Below are 21,570 nucleotides of genomic sequence, written 5' to 3' on the forward strand. Positions count from 1 at the left end.
TCCATTGTTTAAAAAGAGTTCTAAGAGTAAACCTAGCAATTATAGGCCTGTCAGTTTGACGTCAGTGGTGGGTAAATTAATGGAAAGTATTCTTAGAGATGGTATATATAATTATCTGGATAGACAGGGTCTGATTAGGAATAGTCAGCATGGATTTGTGCGTGGAAGGTCATGTTTGACAAATCTTATTGAATTTTTTGAAGAGGTTACGAGGAAAGTTGACAAGGGTAAAGCAATTGATGTTGTCTATATGGACTTCAGTAAGGCCTTTGACAAGGTTCCGTACGGAAGGTTAGTTAGGAAGGTTCAATCATTAGGTATTAATATTGAAGTAGTAAAATTGATTCAACAGTGGCTAGATGGGAGATGCCAGAGAGTAGTGGTGGATAACTGTTTGTCAGGTTGGAGGCCGGTGACTAGTGGTGTGCCTCAGGGGTCTGTATTGGGTCCAATGTTGTTTGTTATATACATTAATGATCTGGATGATGGGGTGGTAAATTGGATTAGTAAATATGCAGATGATACTAAGGTAGGTGGTGTTGTGGATAATGAAGTAGGTTTTCAAAGTTTGCAGAGAGATTTAGGCCAGTTAGAAGAGTGGGCTGAACGATGGCAGATGGAGTTTAATGCTAATAAGTGTGAGGTGCTACATTTTGGTAGGAATAATCCAAATAGGACATACATGGTAAATGGTAGGGCATAGAAGAATGCAGTAGAACAGAGTGATCTAGAAATAATGGTGCATAGTTCCCTGAAGGTGGAATCTCATGTGGATAGGGTGGTGAAGAAAGCTTTTGGTATGCTGCCCTTTATAAATCAGAGCATTGAGTATAGGAGTTGGGATGTAATGTTAAAATTGTACAAGGCATTGGTAAGGCCAAATTTGGAGTATTGTGTACAGTTCTGGTCACCGAATTATAGGAAAGATATCAACAAAATAGAGAGAGTACAGAGAAGATTTACTAGAATGTTACCTGGGTTTCAGCACCTAGTTACAGTGAAAGGCTGAACAAGTTAGGTCTTTATTCTTTGGAGCGTAGAAGGTTGAGGGGGGACTTGATAGAGGTATTTAAAATTATGAGGGGGATAGATCGAGTTGATGTGGATAGGCTTTTTCCGTTGAGAGTAGGGGAGATTCAAACAATAGGACATGAGTTGAGACAGGGGGCAAAAGTTTAAGGGTAACACTAGGGGGAATTTCTTTACTCAGAGAGTGGTAGTTGTGTGGAATGAGCTTCCAGTAGAAGTGGTAGAGGCAGGTCCGGTATTGTCATTTAAGGTAAAATTGGATAGGTATATGGACAGGAAAGAAATGGAGGGTTAAGGGCTGAGTGCGGGCCAGTGGGACTAGGTGAGTGTAAGTGTCAGCACGGACTAGAAGGGCCGAGATGGCCTATTTCCACGCTGTAATTGTTATATATGGTTAATTAACTATTTTTCAGTTTTATGTTACGAGGGAGACAATTAACTCAATCATCTATTTGCAAAGCATGAATGTGCAAAATTTTAGTGAACAGCATTACAATAATGCTATTTTCCTCCATAATTCTAGATTCACGCATTATATTTGTCACTTTATTAGTCAAAGTTTTATAAGTGTTTACAGAACAAATAGTGTACAACCCAAAAAGTCTCTGGCAGAGTTTATAATCCTTAGAAACCTTGCCCCACAATTTTTCTTGTAATTACAACATATCCTACAAGTCCTTCATTTTATATTTAAACTTTTCTTTATTTTTCATTCTGTGTAATCATATTGCAAAGAATGGTTCCATTTTAAACTGCAAGGTTTTTTTTGTTTAAATATATTTGAGTGATAAATATGGATGTTTGCTGCAAGGTGTCAGCATGCTAATGTTCAGAAGAACCATAAATCTTTTGGGTAGTTTTGCTGTTAATTTGACAATGATTTCTTTTGTCAAAACATATATATCAATTATGTTGCCTTATTCCCAAATAGGCTCTTGAGAAGAATTGCAGAGTAGCTGCTGGATATTCTGGAATTAGAGATGTTTATTCCAGTCAACCAAGTCATGATGATGTGCAACAGAGTTTCTTTCTGGCAGAAACCTTAAAGTAAGTAATAAGGAAAAAACTGATTAGTTTTGTGACTTCAAAATATCTGTGAGTAATATTGCAGTGCTGACAACTGGAAAGATGTGAAAGGAGAGTATACAATTTTTATCTAGAAAAAGCATATTAAGCTGAGAGGCAGTTTTCAATTCTGAATGAATGTCTGAAGGACATTTTAAGTGCACTGTGAGAAGATAGAGTGAAATTTTGATGTAACATGCAATTTATTATCACTAATATGTCATCTGATTACTCTAACCTAATTCTCTGGAGCAAGATATCTTTTGTTTATGATAATCAGTACAACTACATAGTCATAGAAAACCATTGCACAGAAACAGACCCTTTGGCCCATCTAGTCCATGCCAAACCATTTAAACTGCCTAGTCCCATCATACCCCTACCATCCAAGTAGCTATCCAAACTTCTCTTAATTGTTGAAATGAAAATCACATCCACCACTTGTGCTGGCAGCTCGTTCCACCCTCTCACCACCCTCTGAATGAAGAAGCTTCTTCTCATGTGCCCCTTAAACATTTCACCTTTCACCCTTAGCCCATGACCTTTACTTGAGGTCTCACCCAACCACAGTGTAAAAAGCCTGCATTTACCCTCTCTACACCCCTCATAACTTTGTATACCTCTATCAAATCTCCCTTCAATCTTTCCTTATAACTCCAGTCCTGACAACATGCTTGTAAATTTTCTCTGTACTTTTTCAATCATATTTTCATCTTTTCTGTAGGTAGGTGATCAAAACTGCAAACAATACTCCAAATTAGGCCTCGGCAACATCTTATCCAACTTAAACTCCTGGACTGAATATTGTGATCTACAAAGGCCAGTGTACCAAAAGCTTTCTTTACATGTTGAATTAACTACATTTGCTTATGTGCATTCTAGATTTTCCCCCACATAAACAAATTTGCTAAAATGTTTAGATAGCCAGTTACTTGTCTTTGTTTTCATTATAAGGACATGAACAGATTGGGTATAAATAATTTCACTTTCTGGAGAAGTTTGGTAGTTTCAGATTACTTACATCCTATCTGACTACCTTTCTGCTTTTGTTAGCCTGTAACAGCATGCATTAGAAACATAGAAAACATACAGCACAACACAGGCCCTTCGGCCCACGAAGCTGTGCCAAACATGTCCCTACCTTAGGCTTTACCCATAGCCCTCTATTTTTCTAAGCTCCATGTAGCCATACAGGAGTCTCTTAAAAGACCCTGTTGTTTCCGCCTCCACCACCACTGCCAGCAGCCCATTCCACGCACTCACCACTCTCTGCATAAAAAAAACTTACCCCTGACATTTCCTCTGTACCTACTTCCAAGCACCTTAAAACTATGTCCTCTCGTGCTAGCCATTTCAGCCCTGGGGAATAGTCTCTATCAATTGTGTGTCAATCTATGTATGGCATCTTTCTCATTATGAAATATGGATAGAAGGGAAATATTGCTTTCGTGTATTTTTGCAACTTAGTAATAGGGTACTCATTAATGTCAACAAGGAATCTTTACAGTTTGAATAAGGGAAAACAATGGGATTTATTTTCCAAGGTTTTACTAAAAACTGCTAACAAGATTTTATTCACAGTAATGCAACACACACTATAATACATTCAAGACATCAATATTTTCATTCACAATACTAAATATTTCAATACATTTATTTAAGAAATGTCAAAGTCCCCAAATTGCTTCCCCCCATTCCATCAATGAGACATTTGAGAGGCTATTACAGAAACCTCAGTACACTGCTCAGTACACATTCCTGAAACTTGGAATATTCCATTGGCCATCCTTCAGTTGCAGGCATCTCCTTGCATCAGGAAACCAAACAAATTTAGACAGACCAAAGTGCATTATTTCACTGAGCTGTTGATGTTCCAGCAACAGTCAGTATTCCAATGAACAGCCCCTACACACAAGAATACTGTGTTAAGCAGATGCTCAGGATGAACTTCGATAAAGACCACTGAAATTCACCATCCACTCTCACAGTGATCTCTAAACCTCCAGCAATTTTACAAGAAGGCTTTGTTTCAAGCTCAATGTACAACACCTCATCCTTGTTTTGAGCTCACTGAAGCTTTCCAGATTTCTCTACTGAACTCCCTTTACTTCCTATCCATGTAAGAATATTCTTTACCTTCCAGTGCATAACCTGGCCTACTGGATATGTCCCCATAGGATAGGACCGTATAAGCCACACAACCATAGTAGTTTAATCTGATTCTACCTGACACATGCCTTCACCCTAGCAGAAAAACATTCCTTTATTCCATCCATCATTCTCCCCTACCTTTACTACTAGTTAGACTGGAAAATTAGATTGCACATATTCCAGGGAGCGCTGGCTAACTAGATAAGACAATTGGCTTGATGGTAGAAAGTTGTTTCTTGGACTGGAGGACTATGTCTAATGGTGTCTCAGGGGCTGGTACTGGGCCCGTTATTGTTTGTCAATATCAATGATTTGGAAAAAAATGTAAAAGGCATAGTAAGTTTGCAGGTGACACTAAAATAGGAAGTATAGTGGACAAAGGAGATATTTATCAAAAATTACAAGGAGATCAGACCTTGATCAGTTGAGTAAGTGGGCTGAGAAACAGCAAAATGTGCAGATGGTTGAAATCCAAGCAACACACAAAATGCTGGAGGAACTTAGCAGGCCAGGCAGCATCTATGGAAAAAAGTACAGTCGGCGTTTCAAGCCAAGATCCTTCAGGAGGACTGGAATAAAAAAGTCAGAGTTAAAAAGTGGCGGGGGGAGGGAGAAACACAAAATGATAGGTGAAATTGGGAGTGGGGGTGAAGTAAAGAAATCAAGTAAAGTTGATTGTTGAAAGAGATACAGGCCAGGAGAAAGAGAAATCTAATAAGAGTGGACAGAAGGCCATGGAAGAAAGAAAAGGGGAGGAACACCTGAGGGAGGTGATGGGTAGGCAAGGAGAAAGGTGAGAGAGGGAAAGGGGATGGGAAATGGTGGGGGGAGGGCATTACTGGAAGTCGGAGAAATCAATGTTCATGCCACCAGGTTGTAGGCTACCATGACGGAATAAAGTGTTGCTCCTCCAACCTGAGTGTGGCCTCATCGTGACAGTAGAGGAGGCCATGGATTGACATGTCAGAATGGGAAGTGGAATTAAAATGTGTGTCCTCCACCATCAGGGCTGTCCTCAACCACATCTCCTCCATTTCACGTATGACTGCCTTCACCCCATCCTCCCGCCACCCCACCAAGGTTAGGGTTCCTTGTCCTCACCTACCACCCCACCAGCCTCTGTGTCTAGCACCTAATTCTCTGTAACTTATGCCATCTCTTACAGGATCTCACCAACAAGCACATCTTTCCCACCCCTCTACTTTCTGCAGAGATCACTCCCTATGCGACTCCCTTGTCCATTCATCCCTCCCCACTGATCTCCCTCCTGGCACTTATCCTTGCAAGAGAAACAAATGCTCTCTCTCTCTCCCTCCCTCCCTCCCTCCCCCCATCTTGTTTTATGGCGGTTGGCACCCAGCTTAATGGTGCATTACCACCACCTTCTGCTCCGGAGTGTGCGATAGACTCACATTCTAAATCCCTTCACTAAATGCTTACTCCTGCCTTACATCTCCTTCCTCACTACTATTCAGGGCCCCAAACATTCCTTCCAGGTGAGGCAGCACTTCACTTGTTGGAGACATCTACTGTATCCCGTACTCCCAGTTGTAGCCTCTTGTATATCGGTGAGACCCAACGTAGATTGGGAGACCGCTTCGCTGAACACCTAAGCTCCATCCACCAGAGACAGCAGGATTTCCCAGTGGCTACCGATTTTAATTTTAAGAGCATTCACCCTCTATGTGCCTTCATGATTTTATATACCTCTATAAAATCACATCTCAGTCTCCTATGTCCAAAGAAACAAAGTCCTAACCTGTCCAACATTTCCCTATAACTCAGTCCCTCAAATTCTGGCAGTGTCCTTGTAAATTTTTCTGCACTCCTGTATAATCTTCCAATACTTTCACGGGAAAGGATCCTTGTTATAACAGTGCATGAAGTCACTAACAGATCAGAGTGAGAATGGAATGAAGAATTAATGAAGCAGATAATCAGAAACTCATGTTTAAAATTGATGATGAAAATGAGGGAAAGTTAGAAATCAAACATGTTTCAACCTTTAGAGAATGAGGCTATGGAAAGGAATAAAGAATCCATATTTCAGACCAAGACCCTTCCTTAAGAGCAAGTAAACAAGGAATACTGCGGTAGTGCCTGAGAATGGATGGTGAAGGTTTATAATTAAACTGTTTGATGAATGAAAAAATTGAAAAATATTGGAACTGAAAGATGCAAAATACTGTAATACTGAAAGCCTTAAATAAAAGAGAATGTTGGAGGTTGGTAATATCTGTGGAGAGATTTAGTCAAATTCTGATAGGACATATCGGGTAAATGTCAGGGACTTTAGGAGAGCTGATGTACAAAGAATCACTATTGGGTGTCTCCATGGGTTGGAGTTATATCAAGGAAACGTTCTTGTGGTTGTTGGGAGTCATTCATCTCAGTCTCAATCTACTGCTATAAGTGGTCTGTGGATAGTGTTCAACTTTCTGATCAATGACCTTCCTGTCATTGTAAGGTCAAGAATGGGGAATATTCATTATGATATAATAGTTCTGCATGATGTTCAGCAGTGAGCTGACAAGCAATACACATCACTTATTGCCAAGCACGAGCTGTATCCAACAACAGAGAAACCTCCCATTGGTGTTCAGTGGAATTGTCGTTTTGAACCTCCCATCATCTTAGGTGTTACAATATCTCCATCAAACCAATCTTATACTCTGAAGACAAATGTAGGCAAGATTTTAGGTATCTTCTAACTAGCAAGCTAGCTCCTAACTTGCCAAAGCTGTGCACTATTTAGAGTGTGATGGAATATTTTTCACCTATCTAGATGATTGATCAGCTCCAACTTCCACTTCCAACATTTATTTCACCCAAGAATACATTATGGCTGCAATGTGTATCATCTATGGATGGTAGAACTCACTAAATCTCCATTAACAGATTCTTTCAAACCTATGAACTTTATGGAAAGAAGGGAAACATCACACCCAGTAAAGTTATATTCAAGCTGCTCATTTTTCCTAACAAGCATATATTGTTGTTCTTTCATTCCTGAGTTGAAATCCTACAAATCCCTAACTGCATCCTCCTTATATCATCTCCAATTTAAGGAAGGCACTCCTCACCACCTACCGCATTGCATTTAGGTCTGAAATAATAAATGCTCTCTTTCTGTATACTGTTAATCCAAAAAAAAAGGCTCAGCATGTTTACACAGCTCCATGTATTTTTGTCATGAGTGCTTTAGCAAGATATTGATACATCAAAGTTTGTGGGAGAACTGGATATCTCGGTCAGCAATTTTCAGATGTCTACATTTTGGAAATCACTAGAAGTTGCTGTCTTATTCATGTATTAAAGATGATGAGGCCTGATATGAATGTAATACAGCAGACTCCATTTTAGCTCTATTCTTTATAGTGCCAGCCTAATTTTAGTTCAGTGCTAATGTAGTTGCTTTTTGTGCATGACTGTTATAAGTTGCTGAACATTCCAAAAATGCATAAACAACATAGAACAGCATACAACAATACAGGCCCTTCAGCTCATAATGTTGTGCCAACTCTTTAAACTTCTCTACGCTCAATCTAACTCTTCAGTCCCACATAGCCCTCCCTTTCTTACATCCAGGTGCCCATCTTATATACATCCCTAATCTATCTGTATCTACCACTAACCCTAGCAGCATGTTCCATACGCCCACCACTCTGTGTAAAAAAAAAACTGACACACCCTATACTTTCCTTCAAAAACCTTAATGTTATGCCCCCTTGTATTAGCTATTTCTGTCCTGGAAAAAAAGTCGCTGGATTTCCACTCTTATTTATGCCTCTTGTACAGCTCTATCAGATCACCTCTCATCCTCCTTTACTCCAAAGAGAAAAGCCCTAGCTCAGTCAGCCTATCCCCATGTCATGCTCTCTAATCCAGGAAGCATCCTAGCAAATATCTCTGTACTCTCTCTAAAGCATCCACATCCTTTGTATAATGAAGCAGCTAGAACTACAAGGGTGATCCAACCAGAGTTTTACAGAACTGCAACATTACTTTGTGGTTCCTCAACTCAATCCCTCAACTAATGAAGACCACCAACATGTTACAACTTTGAGGGATTTATGGACATGGATCTCAGATCCCTCAGTTCTTCCACACTATTAAGAACCCTGCCATTAACATTGTATTCTGCGTTAAAGTTCAACCTTCCAAAGTAAATCAGTTCACACTTTTCCTAAATTGAACTCAACCGCCCATGACTCAGCTCAACTCTGCACCCTTTCATTATCCCTTTGTAACCCAAGACTACCATAGAACACTACGGCACAGAAAACAGGCCATTCAGCCCTTCTAGTCTGTGCCAAAACTTTATTCTTCTAGTCCCAATGACCTGCACCCAGTCCATAACCCTCCAGCCCTTTCCCATCTATGTATGTATCCAATTTCTTCTTAAAACTTAAGTGAGCCCGCATTTACCTCATCAGATGGCAGCTTGTTCCACACTCCCACCATTCTCTGAGTGAAGAAGTTCCCCCTAAACCTTTCCCCTTTCACCCTAAAGCCATGTCCTCTCGTATTTATCTCTCCTAATCTAAGTGGAAAGAGCCTACTTGCATTTACTCTGTCTATACCCCTCATAATTTTGTAAACCTCTATCAAATCTCACCCCCCCATTCTTCTATGCTCCAAGGAATAAAGTCCTAACTTGTTCAATCTTTTCCTGTAACTCAACTCCTGAAGACCCAGCAACATCCTAGTAAATCTTCTCTGCACTCTTTCAATCTTACTAATATCCTTCCTATAATTAGGTGACCAGAACTGCACACATTCCTCCAAATTTGGCCTCACTAATGTCTTATACAACCTCACCATAACATTCCAACTCCTATACTCAATACTTTGATTTATGAATGCCAGGATGCCAAAAGCCTTCTTTACAACCCTGTCTACCTGTGATGCCACTTTCAGGGAATTATGTAAATTAACTCCCTGATCCCTTTGTTCCTCCGCACTCCTCAGTGCCCTACTATTTACTGTGTATGTCCTACCTTGATTGGTCCTTCCAAAATGCAACACCTCACACTTTTCTGCATTAAATTCCATCTGCCATTTTCTGGCCCATTTTTCCAGTTGGTCCAGATCCCTCTGCAAGCTTTGAAAGCCTTCCTTGCTGTTCACAACACCTCCAATCTTAGTGTCATTAGCAAACTTGCTGATCTAATTTACCATAGTATCATCTAGATCATTGATATAGACAACAAACAGCAATGGTCCCAGCACACATCCCTGAAGCAGACCACTAGTCACAGGCCTCCAGTCTGAGAAGCAATCATCCACTACCACTCTCTGTCTTCTCCCACACAGCCAATTTTGAATCCAGTTTACACCCTCTCCATTGATACCTAGTGTCTGAACCTTCTGAACTAACCTCCCATGTGGGACCTTGTCAAATGCCTTACTAAAGTCCATGTATACAACATCCACAGCCTTTCCTTCATCTACTTTCTTGGTAACCTCCTCGAAAAACTCTACAAGATTCGTTAAACATGATCTACCATGCTCAAAGCCTTAATCAGCCCTTGGCTGTCCAAATACTTGTATATCCGATTTCTCAGAACACCTTCCAATAATTTACCTACTACTGATGTCAGGCTCACCGGCCTGTATTAACCTGGTTTACTTTTGGAGCCTTTTTAAAACAATGGAACAACATGAGCTACCCTCCAATCCTCCGGCACCTCAACCAAGGACTTTTTAAATATTTCTGCCAGGGCCCCTGCAATTTCTACACTAGTCTCTCTCAAGGTCTGAGGAAATTACTTTTTACATTATCCACACCACTAACCTTTGTGTCATCTGCAGGTTTATTAACTCACCCTTCCACTTCTTCATCCAATCATTTATAAAAATCATAAAGAGCAGGACTTCCAGAACAGATCTCTGTGGAACACCACTGGTCATCAACACCATTACTATTTACAATCAAGTGCCAAATTAGCTGCTTGGAAAGAGTGAAAGCAAAGTCCTGAAGACTGGTTTTTCTTCCACTAGCAGTAAATGATTTGTAAAGTGCATCAACATCAGCCAAGAAATTATGCACATCACTCGATATGAATTTAAAACTATGAAAAAAGCCCACAAATATGTGCTGAGATAATGACTATTGATTAAGTGCTTTAGTATAACAAGTTACTTAAGTTAATAGATTAATGGCAAAATCAGGGTCAATGTTACAATTCAAGATGACTTTGAATAGTGTGTGTTCCTTACAACTCCTGTCCATGAAACAGTATTGTTAATACTGTAGGTGTGGAGGAATATAATGTGTCTGATATTAAAATAAACCATAGGTGCTGCAGATCAAAAATATTATATGTGACTGTTTAGGATTTAACCAGTGTTGAGTACAATCATTGTATTCTCCTGTTATTGTAATCATCTATATTAACACAAATGCCTATTGCTTGCCTTCAGGTATCTTTATTTGATGTTCTCCGATGATGACCTCCTTTCACTGGACCACTGGGTGTTCAACTCTGAAGCTCATCCATTACCAATAATACGTAAAAGTGACAAAAAGCAGTAAATTAGTGCAAATATTTCTACCATTGAAACATTCATTATTTTAATCCAAATGTGCGTGCTGTAAAACAAAGCAAAATAAATTGTAATATGCAACATGCATGCTGCCATATAATGAATACAAGACTGCAGGAGACTGCAGCAACTCTAACCTCCTCTGTGAGGAGATGTCTGCTTTGAGCTGCAATTTTTGCCATGTTGCAAAAAAGCCATAATTAATTTAATATCCAGAGATTTATTCATAAAGAGACATTTTCTTTTGCTTCAGTTTGTTCTTAAGCCACACATTTATAAAACTTAAAACCAGGAGACTATCTTTATGGAATCATTTCTATTTCTGTTTAATTGACTTTTACAAATTGAGATCTGAATATAAATGCTAAATTTTATTTTTTCCTTATTTTGTAGAGTGCAGATAAAAATCAGTGTGCTGGATAAATCATGAATGTTTTTATTTCTGGTAATTTGTTTGAGATCTGAAGTGAGGGAAATCAAAAATCTTGTAGGAGGTGATATGATGAATAGCTGAAGTTTTAAATTCATGGTGTGGAGTGGACCCAAAGGATAAATATTGCACTTGACAGATCTTATAAAATATGGCAGATGTTCAATATGTGAATTGATTTCAGCTCTTCTGTATTTTATGATTTTTACACAATATCTATTTGTGTATTTCCGCAAACTTAAAAATTCCCTTTATATGAGCCTCTAATGTTGTAAATTGTTTGACTGTCTATTTCAAAAATAAAAATATTTTTATGTATGTTTTCTAAAGCAACAATTATAAAATGTATGGTGATAGATACATTATCTAAAGAATTGGTATTTTAATTAATGTACAATTGTGGGCAGGGTGTTTAAAATGTTTACTTTCTCCTCGCATTTAAATGTTCAGGTAAATGGTCACCAATGAAAATGTAGTTGGTAGACAGGGATTCAAGAACTTTACTCACCTTGAGTCTATCCAAAACTCAGTTAACATTCTCTGGTGGTTACTATTGCCACTGTGTGTGTGAGTGCGTGCTTGGGTGCGTGCGTGTGCAGCTTGGAAATGTTTGGTATCATTTTATACATATTCTGTGATCATAATTCTCTTGACAGTTTGTACATTCCTTCCTGAACACCTTCGATAAAAAATAAATGAGAAAAGCTATTTTTGTTGCGAGCGTATATTGTGACAAGAGAATAATGCATTTCACATAGGTGATGTAAAGTTACAATAGATACGGGAGATAACCAAAAGCTTGGCCAAAATATGGTAATTAAGGAGAGTAATAAAAGATGGTGGGGTGGAGATACATCTCTACCAAATGAGGTGTAAGGTACTCTTTCACTCCATTAGCCTGCAGTTCACCCTTGGACAAGGTGTAGCAGCTGCTTAACCCTACCGATCAGGGAAGCAACTGGTGGATGGTCACATGAGCAGCTGGTGCATATCACAAGTCCTGGTTAATCGACCACTGATACCAGCAGACAATCTCTGAAGAGTATTGATAATAGCTGGGGTCAGCCACCTTGTAAAAAGTCACTGCCCTGAAGAAGGTAATGGCAAACCACTTCTGTAGAAATAGTTGCCAAGAACAATCATGGTCATGGAAAGGCCACATCATGCAACACAGCTAATAATGAACAAATGAATAAAAAGTGGTTTATAATGTACTTAGCTACTGAAATAACATGGCTGACAATCAATGGAGGAAAACCAGAGATAAAAAAATGCTGGTGATAAAATTTGAAACAGAATAGGAGTAGCAATTGTGGAGAAGGTAATAAAAATACTCAGAGATCAGTGCATGGAGTGGATTGAACACAATGGTCTAAGGGAGTTGTAGGTCCTGAATTTCTGAAGTATCCTCATTTTCCTTACTGAGAACATATCATGCTTTTTGAATGCCAGCTTCCCCAATCTTAAATAGAAACCCGACCCACAAATACTTTGACAACCTGCCAAATTTTGCTCCTGAAAATATTTTTTAAAATCTCTATTTAAATGTAAAGACTTAAATATACAATTGTATTTAGGATGTTGCGGTTGGCACAATTCAAAAATTCCCTGTGATTTCTCTTTCTCCTAACCAAATCTCCCCATTGACAGAATTGCAGATTTCTCAGTTTAATTAAAAACTATAGCCATCAAATATCAAAGCATATTTGGGAAATTATCCAGAAGATCTAGATTTATGTATGCCAATATGACAATATTGAACTTCCTGTGGAATTGCTAATAGTTCTCAGGAAAATCCAGGTCTTGCAGCTGTATAATTTTAATGGTTTATTTTGGATTTTAATAGTACATGGTCAGTGAAGATGAAAGAAGGGTGTGTCATATTGCAAACCAGCCCAATATTATCCTTTGTCTGTGTATGTGCCTTTCAATGTCAGATGGCATTGGGCAGCAGCTTCAGAAGGGAAATTAGTAATGGGTGTTAAATGCCAACTTTGCACAAATGCCCATATTCTTTGATAATCATGAATTAATGATAGGAGAAAATAAAACTGTGAAAACAACTTTGATTCTTTAGCTGAATAACTACACAACTTTAGACCAAAGTGAAAAGCGTTTAAGTAATTTATAAAGAAAACTGACTAGGTTGTATTGAGTCCCTAGCCTTGTTTTCTTGGCTTCTCTTTCACTGGGTCTTTCCTCCCAAGATTAACCTAGATGAAGATCCAGCATCCACAACAAAGAACTGACTCTCCGGAGGAATCTATTTCACACACCATTTCTCCCCCATGAACTTTACTTAACCAGTCTCCAATGCTTAATAGACAACCAGCCTTACCTTGAGAGTTCCAGCTACATTCCATCAACTTGGTATCAGATTTTTAATCTCTCTCTCCCATTCAGTCTGTGTGTGTTGCCAGTTGCCAATGCAATGGAAAAGTACCTGATTAAATAGAACACAGAACATTACTGCACAGTACAGGCCTTAGACCATTTAACCCATATAAATGCGCCAATCTTTTAACCTACTCTAAGATCAAACTAGCCCTCCTCTATAACCCTCCATTTCTCTGTCATCCATCTGTCTATCAAAGTGTTTCTTAAATATCCCAAATATATCTGCCTCTACTACCATCCCTATAGGATGTTCTATGCAACCACCATTTTTTGTGTAAAGAACTTAACTCTGACATCTCTCCTATACTTTTCTCCAATCACCTTAAAATTATGCCCCAACATATTAGTCATTTCCACCGTGGGGGAAAAAGAAATCTCTGTCAACTCAATCTGCCGCTTAACATCTTGTACACCTTTATCAGGTCTTTTCCCATCCTCCTTCGCTCAGCCTATCCTCATTAGACATGCCCTGTAGTCCAGGTAGTATCCTGGTAAATCTCTGCACCCTCTCTAAAGCTGTCAAGCCCTTCTTCTAATGAAGCGACCAGAAGTAAAGACAATACTCTGTGTGGTCCAACCAGAGTTTTATAGAGCTGCAACATTACCTCGCAAGCCCCCAACACATGAAGGCAAACATACCATATGCCTTCTTAACAACCGTTACCAACTTGGATAGGAACTTAGAGGGATCTATGGATATGGACCCACAAGATCGTTCTGTTCCTCCATTCTGCCAAGAATCCTGCCATTAACTCTGTATTCTGCAGTCAAATATGAACTTCCAAAGGGAATTACTACACACTTTTGTAGATGGATTCCCAGCTCTTTTTTTTATATAGCCTTTCTTTTTCCTTATTGCTGAGTTGTTTTTCAATCCTAATTAAAAGCAATTTAGCCTAACTGAAAACTCCAAATTTTGAAATTAACTCCCAAAAATATTTTTTTTCATAGGATTCTGGATCACAAACTAATTGGATAGACTTCAAGGACTCATAGGACATGCAGAAAATATTCCTTATCTGTAATATTTTAGACTATAAGACATAGGAGCAGAATTAGGCCATTTAGCCCATCAAATCTACTCTGCCATTCAATCATGGCTGATACATGGCTCAGTCTTCTCCCCGAACCCTTTGACGTGGTGCTCAATCAAGAACCTATCCATCTCTGCCTTAAATACACCCAATGACCTGACCTCCACAGCTTCCTGTGGTAATAAATTCCACAAATTCACCACCTTCTGGCTAAATAAATTTCTCCACCTCTCTGTTTTAAATGGATGACCCTTTATCCAGAGGCTGTGCCCTCTTGCCCTAGACTCCCCCACCAGGGGAAACACCCTTTCTACATCTACTCTGTCTAGGCCTTTCAACATTCAAAAGGTTTTAATGAGACTTATCCCTCATCCTTCCAAATTCCAACAAGTACAGACCCAGAGCTATCAAATGTTCCTCATATAATAACCCCTTCATTCCTGGAATCATGCTTATGAACCTTTCTGAACTCTCTCCAATGCCAGTACATCTTTTCTGAGTCCACAGTTGTTCACAATAGTCAAGGTGAGGCCTCACCAGTGCCTTAGAAAGCCTCAGCATCACATCCCTGCTCTTGTATTCTAGAACTCAAAATGAATTTGCCTTCCTCACCACCGACTCTCACCTGCAAGTTAACCTTCAAGGTGCTCTGTACAAGGACTATCAAATCCCTTTGCATCTCAGATTTTTGGATTTTCTACCTATTTAGAAAATATTTATTTTCTACTACCAAAGTGCAAGGCCTTGCATTTTTCAGCACTGTATTTCATTTGCCACTCTCTTGTCCATTCTCCTAATCTGTATAAGTCTTTCTGCAGCCTCCACCAATCTTTGTATCATCTGCAAACTTGGCAATAAAGCCATCTATTCCATCATCTAAATCTTTGATAAACAGCATACAAAGAAGCAGTCCCAATGCTGACCCCTGCAGAACACCACTAGTCACTGGCAGCCAACCAGAGAAGGATTGTATTCCTACTCTGCCTCCTACCAATAAGCCAATGCTCTAACCATGCCAGTAACTTTCCTGTAATGCCACAGGCTCTTAGCTTGGTAAGTAGCCTCACATGTGTGGCACCTTGTCAAAGGTCTTCTGACAGTCCAAATATACAACATCCACTGCATCCCTTTATCTATCCTATGTGTAATCTCCTCAATGAATTTCAACTGGATTGCCAGGCAAGATTTGCCCTTAAGGAAACCATGTTGACTTTGTCCTATCTTGTGCTGTCTCACCAAATACTCCTGGACTCCAACAACTTTCCATCCACTGAGGTCTAGCTAAGTGGTCTATAATTTCCTTTCTGCTGCCTTCCTCCTTTCTTAGTCCAATGATTTTTGAAAGATCATTACTAATTCCTCCACAATCTCTACCACTACCTCTTTCAGAACCCTACGGTGCAGTTCACCTGGCCCGAGTGACTTACGTATCCTTAGGTCTTTTAGCTGTTTAATACCTTCTCCATTGCAATAACATCTGCACTCACTTCTCTTCCCTCACACCCTTCAACATGTGACAGACTGCTCATGTCTTCCACAGGGAAGACTGATGCAAAATACTCATTTAGTTCATCTAACAGCTCCTTGGCCCCGTTATTATTTCTCCAGCCTCATTTTCTAGCGGTCCTATATCCGCTGTCATTTCTCTTTTACTTTTTACATACTTGAAAAAGCTTTTATTATCCACTTTGATATTGTTTGCTCACTTGCTTTCATATCTCATCTTTTCCCTCCTAATGATTCTTATAGTTGTTCTCTCTAGGGTTTAAAAGCTTCCTAATCCTCTGTCTTCCCACTAAGTTTTGCTTTATTGTTTTTCCTCTCTTTCGCTTTTACATTAACTTTGACTTCCCTTGTCAGCCATGGTTGTATTATTTTTCCATTTGAGTATTTCTTTGTTTTTGGAATATATCTATTCTACACTTTCCCTATTTTTCCTAGAAATTCACACCATTGCAGCTCTGCTGTCATTCCTTCCAACTTACTTTGGCCAACTCCTCTCTCATATCATTGTAATTTCCTTTACTCCACTGAAATACTGCTACATCAGACTTTACTTTCTCCCTTTCGAATTTCAAGTTAAACTCAATCATATTATGATCACTACCTCCTAAGGGTTCTTTTATCTTAAAGTTCCCTAATCACTTGCAGTTCATTACATAACACACAATCCAGTATAGCTGATCCCCTAGTAGGCTCAACAACAAACCGCTCTAAAAAGTCATCTTGTGAGCATTCAAACTCACTCTCTGGCAATCCATTTCCAACCTGATTTGCCCAATTAACCTGCATCCTGAAATCTACCATGACGATCATAACATTGCGTTTTTGACATGCCTTTTCTATTTCCTGTTGTAATCTGTGATCCACATCCCAGCTACTGTTGGGAGGCTGTATATAACTGCTATCAGGGTCCTTTAACACTTGCAGTTTCTTATCTCAACCCACAAGGATTTGACGGCACCTACTGATTTGATGCAATTCTTTACCAGGAAAGCCAAGCTACCTTCTCTGCCTACCTTCCTATCCCTGCGATACAGTGTGTAACCTTGGACATTCAGCTCCCAACTATAAACATCCTTCAGCCATGATTCAGTGATGGCCACAACATCATACCTGACAATCTGTAATAGTGCAACAACCTCATCAACCTTATTTCTTATACTCCATGCATTGAAATACAGCACTTTGAATGCTGCATTTGCTCTTCTTTTTGATTCTGCACCCTTGATTCACTGATATCGTGCTGGCTGCAATTATGTCCTATCATCTACCTGCCCTTCCTGATAGTCTGTCTACATGCCATCTTTGCTCTTTTAGCATCAGTCCTCTCCTGAGTCCCTTCTCTCCAGTTCCCACCCCCTGTCAAATTAGTTTAAACCCTCCCCAACAGCTTTAACAAACCTGGAATATTGGTTCCCCTCGGGTTCAGGTGCAACCTGTCACTTTTGAACGGGTTATACCTCCCCCAGAAGAGATCTGAATGATCCAAGAATCCGAAGCCCTTCTCCCTGCACCAGTTTCTCAGCCACACATTAATTTGCCAAATCATCCTGTTTCTACCCTCACTGGTGCATGGCACAGACAGCAATCCAGAAATTACTACCCGGGAGGCCCTGCTTCTCAGCTTTCCACCCAGCTCTCTAAATTCTCTTTTCAGGACCTCTTTCCTTTCCTTCCTATGTCATTGGTACCAATACGTATCAAGACTGGCTGCTGTCCCTCCCTCTCCAAAATGTTGTGGATGTGATCCTAGACATCCCTGACCTTGGCACCTGGGAGGCAACATACCATTCAGGTATCTTGGTCACATCCACAGAACCTCCTGTCTGTTCCCTTGACTACTGAGTCTCCTATCACTACCGCTCCCCTCTTCTCCCTCTTTCCCTCCTGTAGCGTGGACTCATGCTCAGTGCCAGTAACCCAACCTCTGTGGCATTCCCCCGGGATGTCATCCCCACAACAACATCCAAAACAGTATATTTATTATTGATGGGAATGGCCACAGGAGTACTCAGTGGTAACTGTCTTTCCAGATTTCCATTTCTCCTGATAGTCACTCAGCTACTTAGGGGTACTTACCCCTGCAACTTAGGGGTGACTACTCTGTAACTCTGATCCATTATCTCCTTACTCTCCCGTACAAGCTGAAGGTCATCCAGCTGCTGCTCCAGATCTCTAACACGGTCTTCAGCTATCTACATCTGGATGCACTTCACACAGGTGTAGTTCCCTGGGTCTCTCAGGACTCCAACAGACAGCATGAAGAACACACAATAGCCATTTACTACACTAGGTATGGCAAGAGAAAACAGAAAGCGAACCTTAACAGAAGCTTACCCAGAGCCAACACCACTTTTAAGCCAAAGCCTGACACTCCAACTCTCACCACTGGCCTTCTCCCAACAATAGCCACCCTGCTTGTCCCTTCTGTACTTCTAAACAATGGTCGCCTACCTTTGAGAAACGTCGTTGCTGTGGCCTACTCCTGTCACTGATTGGGTTGTAATAATGAGCCTGAATGCCCACAAAGGTCTCCTTTAAAACAAGCGTGGACGACCTGCAAGAAACTTCATCGCTGTGGCCTGCTCCTGCCACTGATTAGGCCGTCGGAATTTTGTTGAGAACTAATCGAGCTATGGGAATAAAAGAAAGACAGTTAAAACAACAATAGAGTCAAAAACACCAATTAGAACAAATGGTGCATGAGTTTTTATAATATTGGGTGAATGTTCTTTGTGTTGATCCTTCCGAATTTATCTGATGTTTACAAGGAGTGTGTTTGTTCAGTTTAAGATAAGTATCGACACAATTGAGCAATGTGCATATTAACTAAAATTTAAGCTTCACTGCAAATGTTATCAATGAGTACCTTGAACTTCTAAAGGAGTGAAAGCTGTTGAAAAATCCCAAAATAAAAACACAAAATGCTGGCAGAACTCTGCAGGCCAGACAGCATCTATGGTAGGAGGTAGTGACGACGTTTCGGGCTGAAACCCTTCATCAACCCTCCTCCCATAGATGCTGTCTGGCCTGCTGAGTTCTGCCAGCATTTAGTGTTTTTATTTATTTCCAGCATCTGCAGATTCATTCGTGTTGCCTTTGAAAAATCCCGACTTTAGGTTGGGTTGATACCTGCACACAAAGCATGTCTAAGCCCCACAGATTTGTAAGTTTTACAGTCATGTGACTTAATGTATTATATTGAATTTTACAAAGTTTAAATGTAAAAAAAGGCACGCTGGAAAGAACTCCCAAAGAGTTAAACTATAAAGTTTGGGGCAGTTTGTGGTGCTCTGCCATAGTCTGCTAAATGTTTTCTGTTTAATTTTAAGCATTGTGTACTATGTAATACCTATTTTATAACACAAAACTACCGTACTATAAAATAGAAAATTGTTTAACTTGGTGTGATCAACAACAGAGAGAAACTTGTTTGATAACTTTTCAGGCTTTCAAAGTCCATTTACTCTGCTGGTTTAAGATCACTCTGTTGTGCACCAACACCACAGTGGTACTGTATACTCCAAGATCAGACCATCTCATTGGATCACACTTGAGCAAAATCTCCTAACATTATATATTAAATTGAGTAAGATGCATGGCTTTTGGAATAGTCAATACATAGGCAATTTATTCCCCTGAATGACAGCTGTCAATTAATTACAATGATTAATTCAGTTTATTTTTACTGAAGCCAAATCAAAAGGTATTTCCCTGGTCAGCAACAAACTAAGCTTGTCTGTAGATCACTTTATGTGGAAAGACACTAGCCAATCCATATTCTCAAGTCCTATTTACATCCATAAATCTATGAAACATTATTTAGGCTATTACATTTTATTTAAAGTTGTTAAACATGTTTAACAAAATGTACCTAAAACCGTTAAAAAACAGAACTCAGTTAAGAAAATGTTAATTATTGGTATTCCATTTCTGTACAACAGCTTAATTGCTAATTAATTAAATTTTAATTATTCTATCTTGGGAATACCACAATTTTATTTAATTGTATGACTAATTAATGTTATAATTAACTATTTTTCTCATTCAGTAGCCCTATATTTAAATCTTTTGAAATATTGTGATTATTTCCTTAATTTCAAATTAACTAAACATACAAGAGCTCTTTCTTACTAAGACATTTAAAAAGTTACAACAATGCTCGAGACAAGGAAATGGTAATCAGAAATCTGGATGAGTCCAACCTTAAAAATACCTCCCAGTCTGAGGCAGGTAGCTTCCAAGTGCATCTTGACATTACAGTACTTTGATTTTGAAACTCTCTGTAATATTTGTTTTCTTCCACAAGGTGTCATTACCCTTTGCAAATAGATTGAATTCAGTCTAAATAACAGCTCTAGCAAATGTAATCATAAGGCCAATTTTGTAATAATTCATTTGAACTTAAGGATCTGACACAGAAGTGCTGGAAAACTGAGATCTTGTGATTACATATAAATGACTCCACATTTGATTTAAGGCTTCAAATTATTTTATTTCTAGTTTGAAGAAACATAAAAGAACTACAGGATTGGATATAGTGCTCAAATATTTGATATACAGGTCAGCTATGAAGGAAATAATGCACAGAACTTCCATCATCCTTCCTAATTTGTTGCTAAGTTTCTAGAATTGGTGTTTGAAGAGTTCTGTAGATATTCTAACCAAAATTGCTGCACAAACTGTTACCATAATTTTGGATTAGCAGAAGGTAGATTACTTACTAAATGCCTTAGGCATTGCTCATGAAGATGATAGAAGTTTATCGCAGTTCACAGTACGCCGTCAATCTCCAACCATCTGGGTACAATCGTGACCGCTGAAGCTGTCTGTGTAGTGTTTGCATCTTCTCTGTGATTGTATGGATTCCCCCAGGTTCACTGGTTTTCTCCCACATCCTAAAGATATAAAGGATGTTAGATTAATTGGCCATTGAATATTGTGCTTAATGTAGGTGGGTGCTAGAATTTATAGGAATGCAAGGTTAGATTCGAGGGAAAATTGAGGAATGCAATTGCCCTGTGAGCTGGCATGGACTCAACAGGCAAATGCAAAGTTAAATCCAAAGTTATAACATGGATCAGTACACCTGTAGTGGAATAAAACTAAATGCTTTGATTTTGCAAGAGACACCCAAAGGAATTAGAGGTACCGACAAATTGTTCATAAAATTGTCTGCAAACTGAACATTAAGTGTAAATAGGCCATATAGAATTTAAATTCAATTTTAAATAATAATCCTAATTTTCATAAAAGATTAGTCCAATCGTCTGAGTTTATGTTTTCAGGTTGGATATTATTTGAAGAGAAACATTCTCCGTCTCTGAAGAGGATCAATACAGTTAACTCAGATTCAACAGCGAGAGGATATAGACAAATCTTGAAGAGTAAGGGTAAATAAAACTCGATCCA

The 21,570-nt window shown here is 39.2% G+C and overlaps 1 protein-coding gene and 1 long non-coding RNA gene across 2 annotated transcripts in view; one reads left to right on the forward strand and one right to left on the reverse strand.

Annotated features, from left to right (window-relative positions):
- man1a1 (mannosidase, alpha, class 1A, member 1) overlaps positions 1–11,932 on the forward strand; it is a 445,121-nt gene extending 433,189 nt beyond the window's left edge. The window contains exons 11-12 of the mRNA XM_073057385.1: positions 1,961–2,076; positions 10,672–11,932. Coding sequence (XP_072913486.1) covers positions 1,961–2,076; positions 10,672–10,783 — 228 coding nt within the window. The 3' untranslated portion in view covers positions 10,784–11,932. The remainder of the gene's footprint in view (positions 1–1,960; positions 2,077–10,671) is intronic.
- Positions 11,933–13,576: 1,644 nt separating this feature from the next.
- Positions 13,577–21,045, reverse strand: LOC140732840 (uncharacterized). The gene is made up of 3 exons (XR_012100159.1): positions 20,883–21,045; positions 18,613–18,791; positions 13,577–13,667 (listed from the first exon to the last, which is right to left on the reverse strand). It is a non-coding gene; the product is annotated as an uncharacterized lncRNA (long non-coding RNA).
- Positions 21,046–21,570: the final 525 nt, after the last annotated feature.

This window comes from Hemitrygon akajei, chromosome 9, assembly GCF_048418815.1.
Source record: "Hemitrygon akajei chromosome 9, sHemAka1.3, whole genome shotgun sequence".
NCBI classification, from domain to species: Eukaryota; Metazoa; Chordata; class Chondrichthyes; order Myliobatiformes; family Dasyatidae; genus Hemitrygon; species Hemitrygon akajei.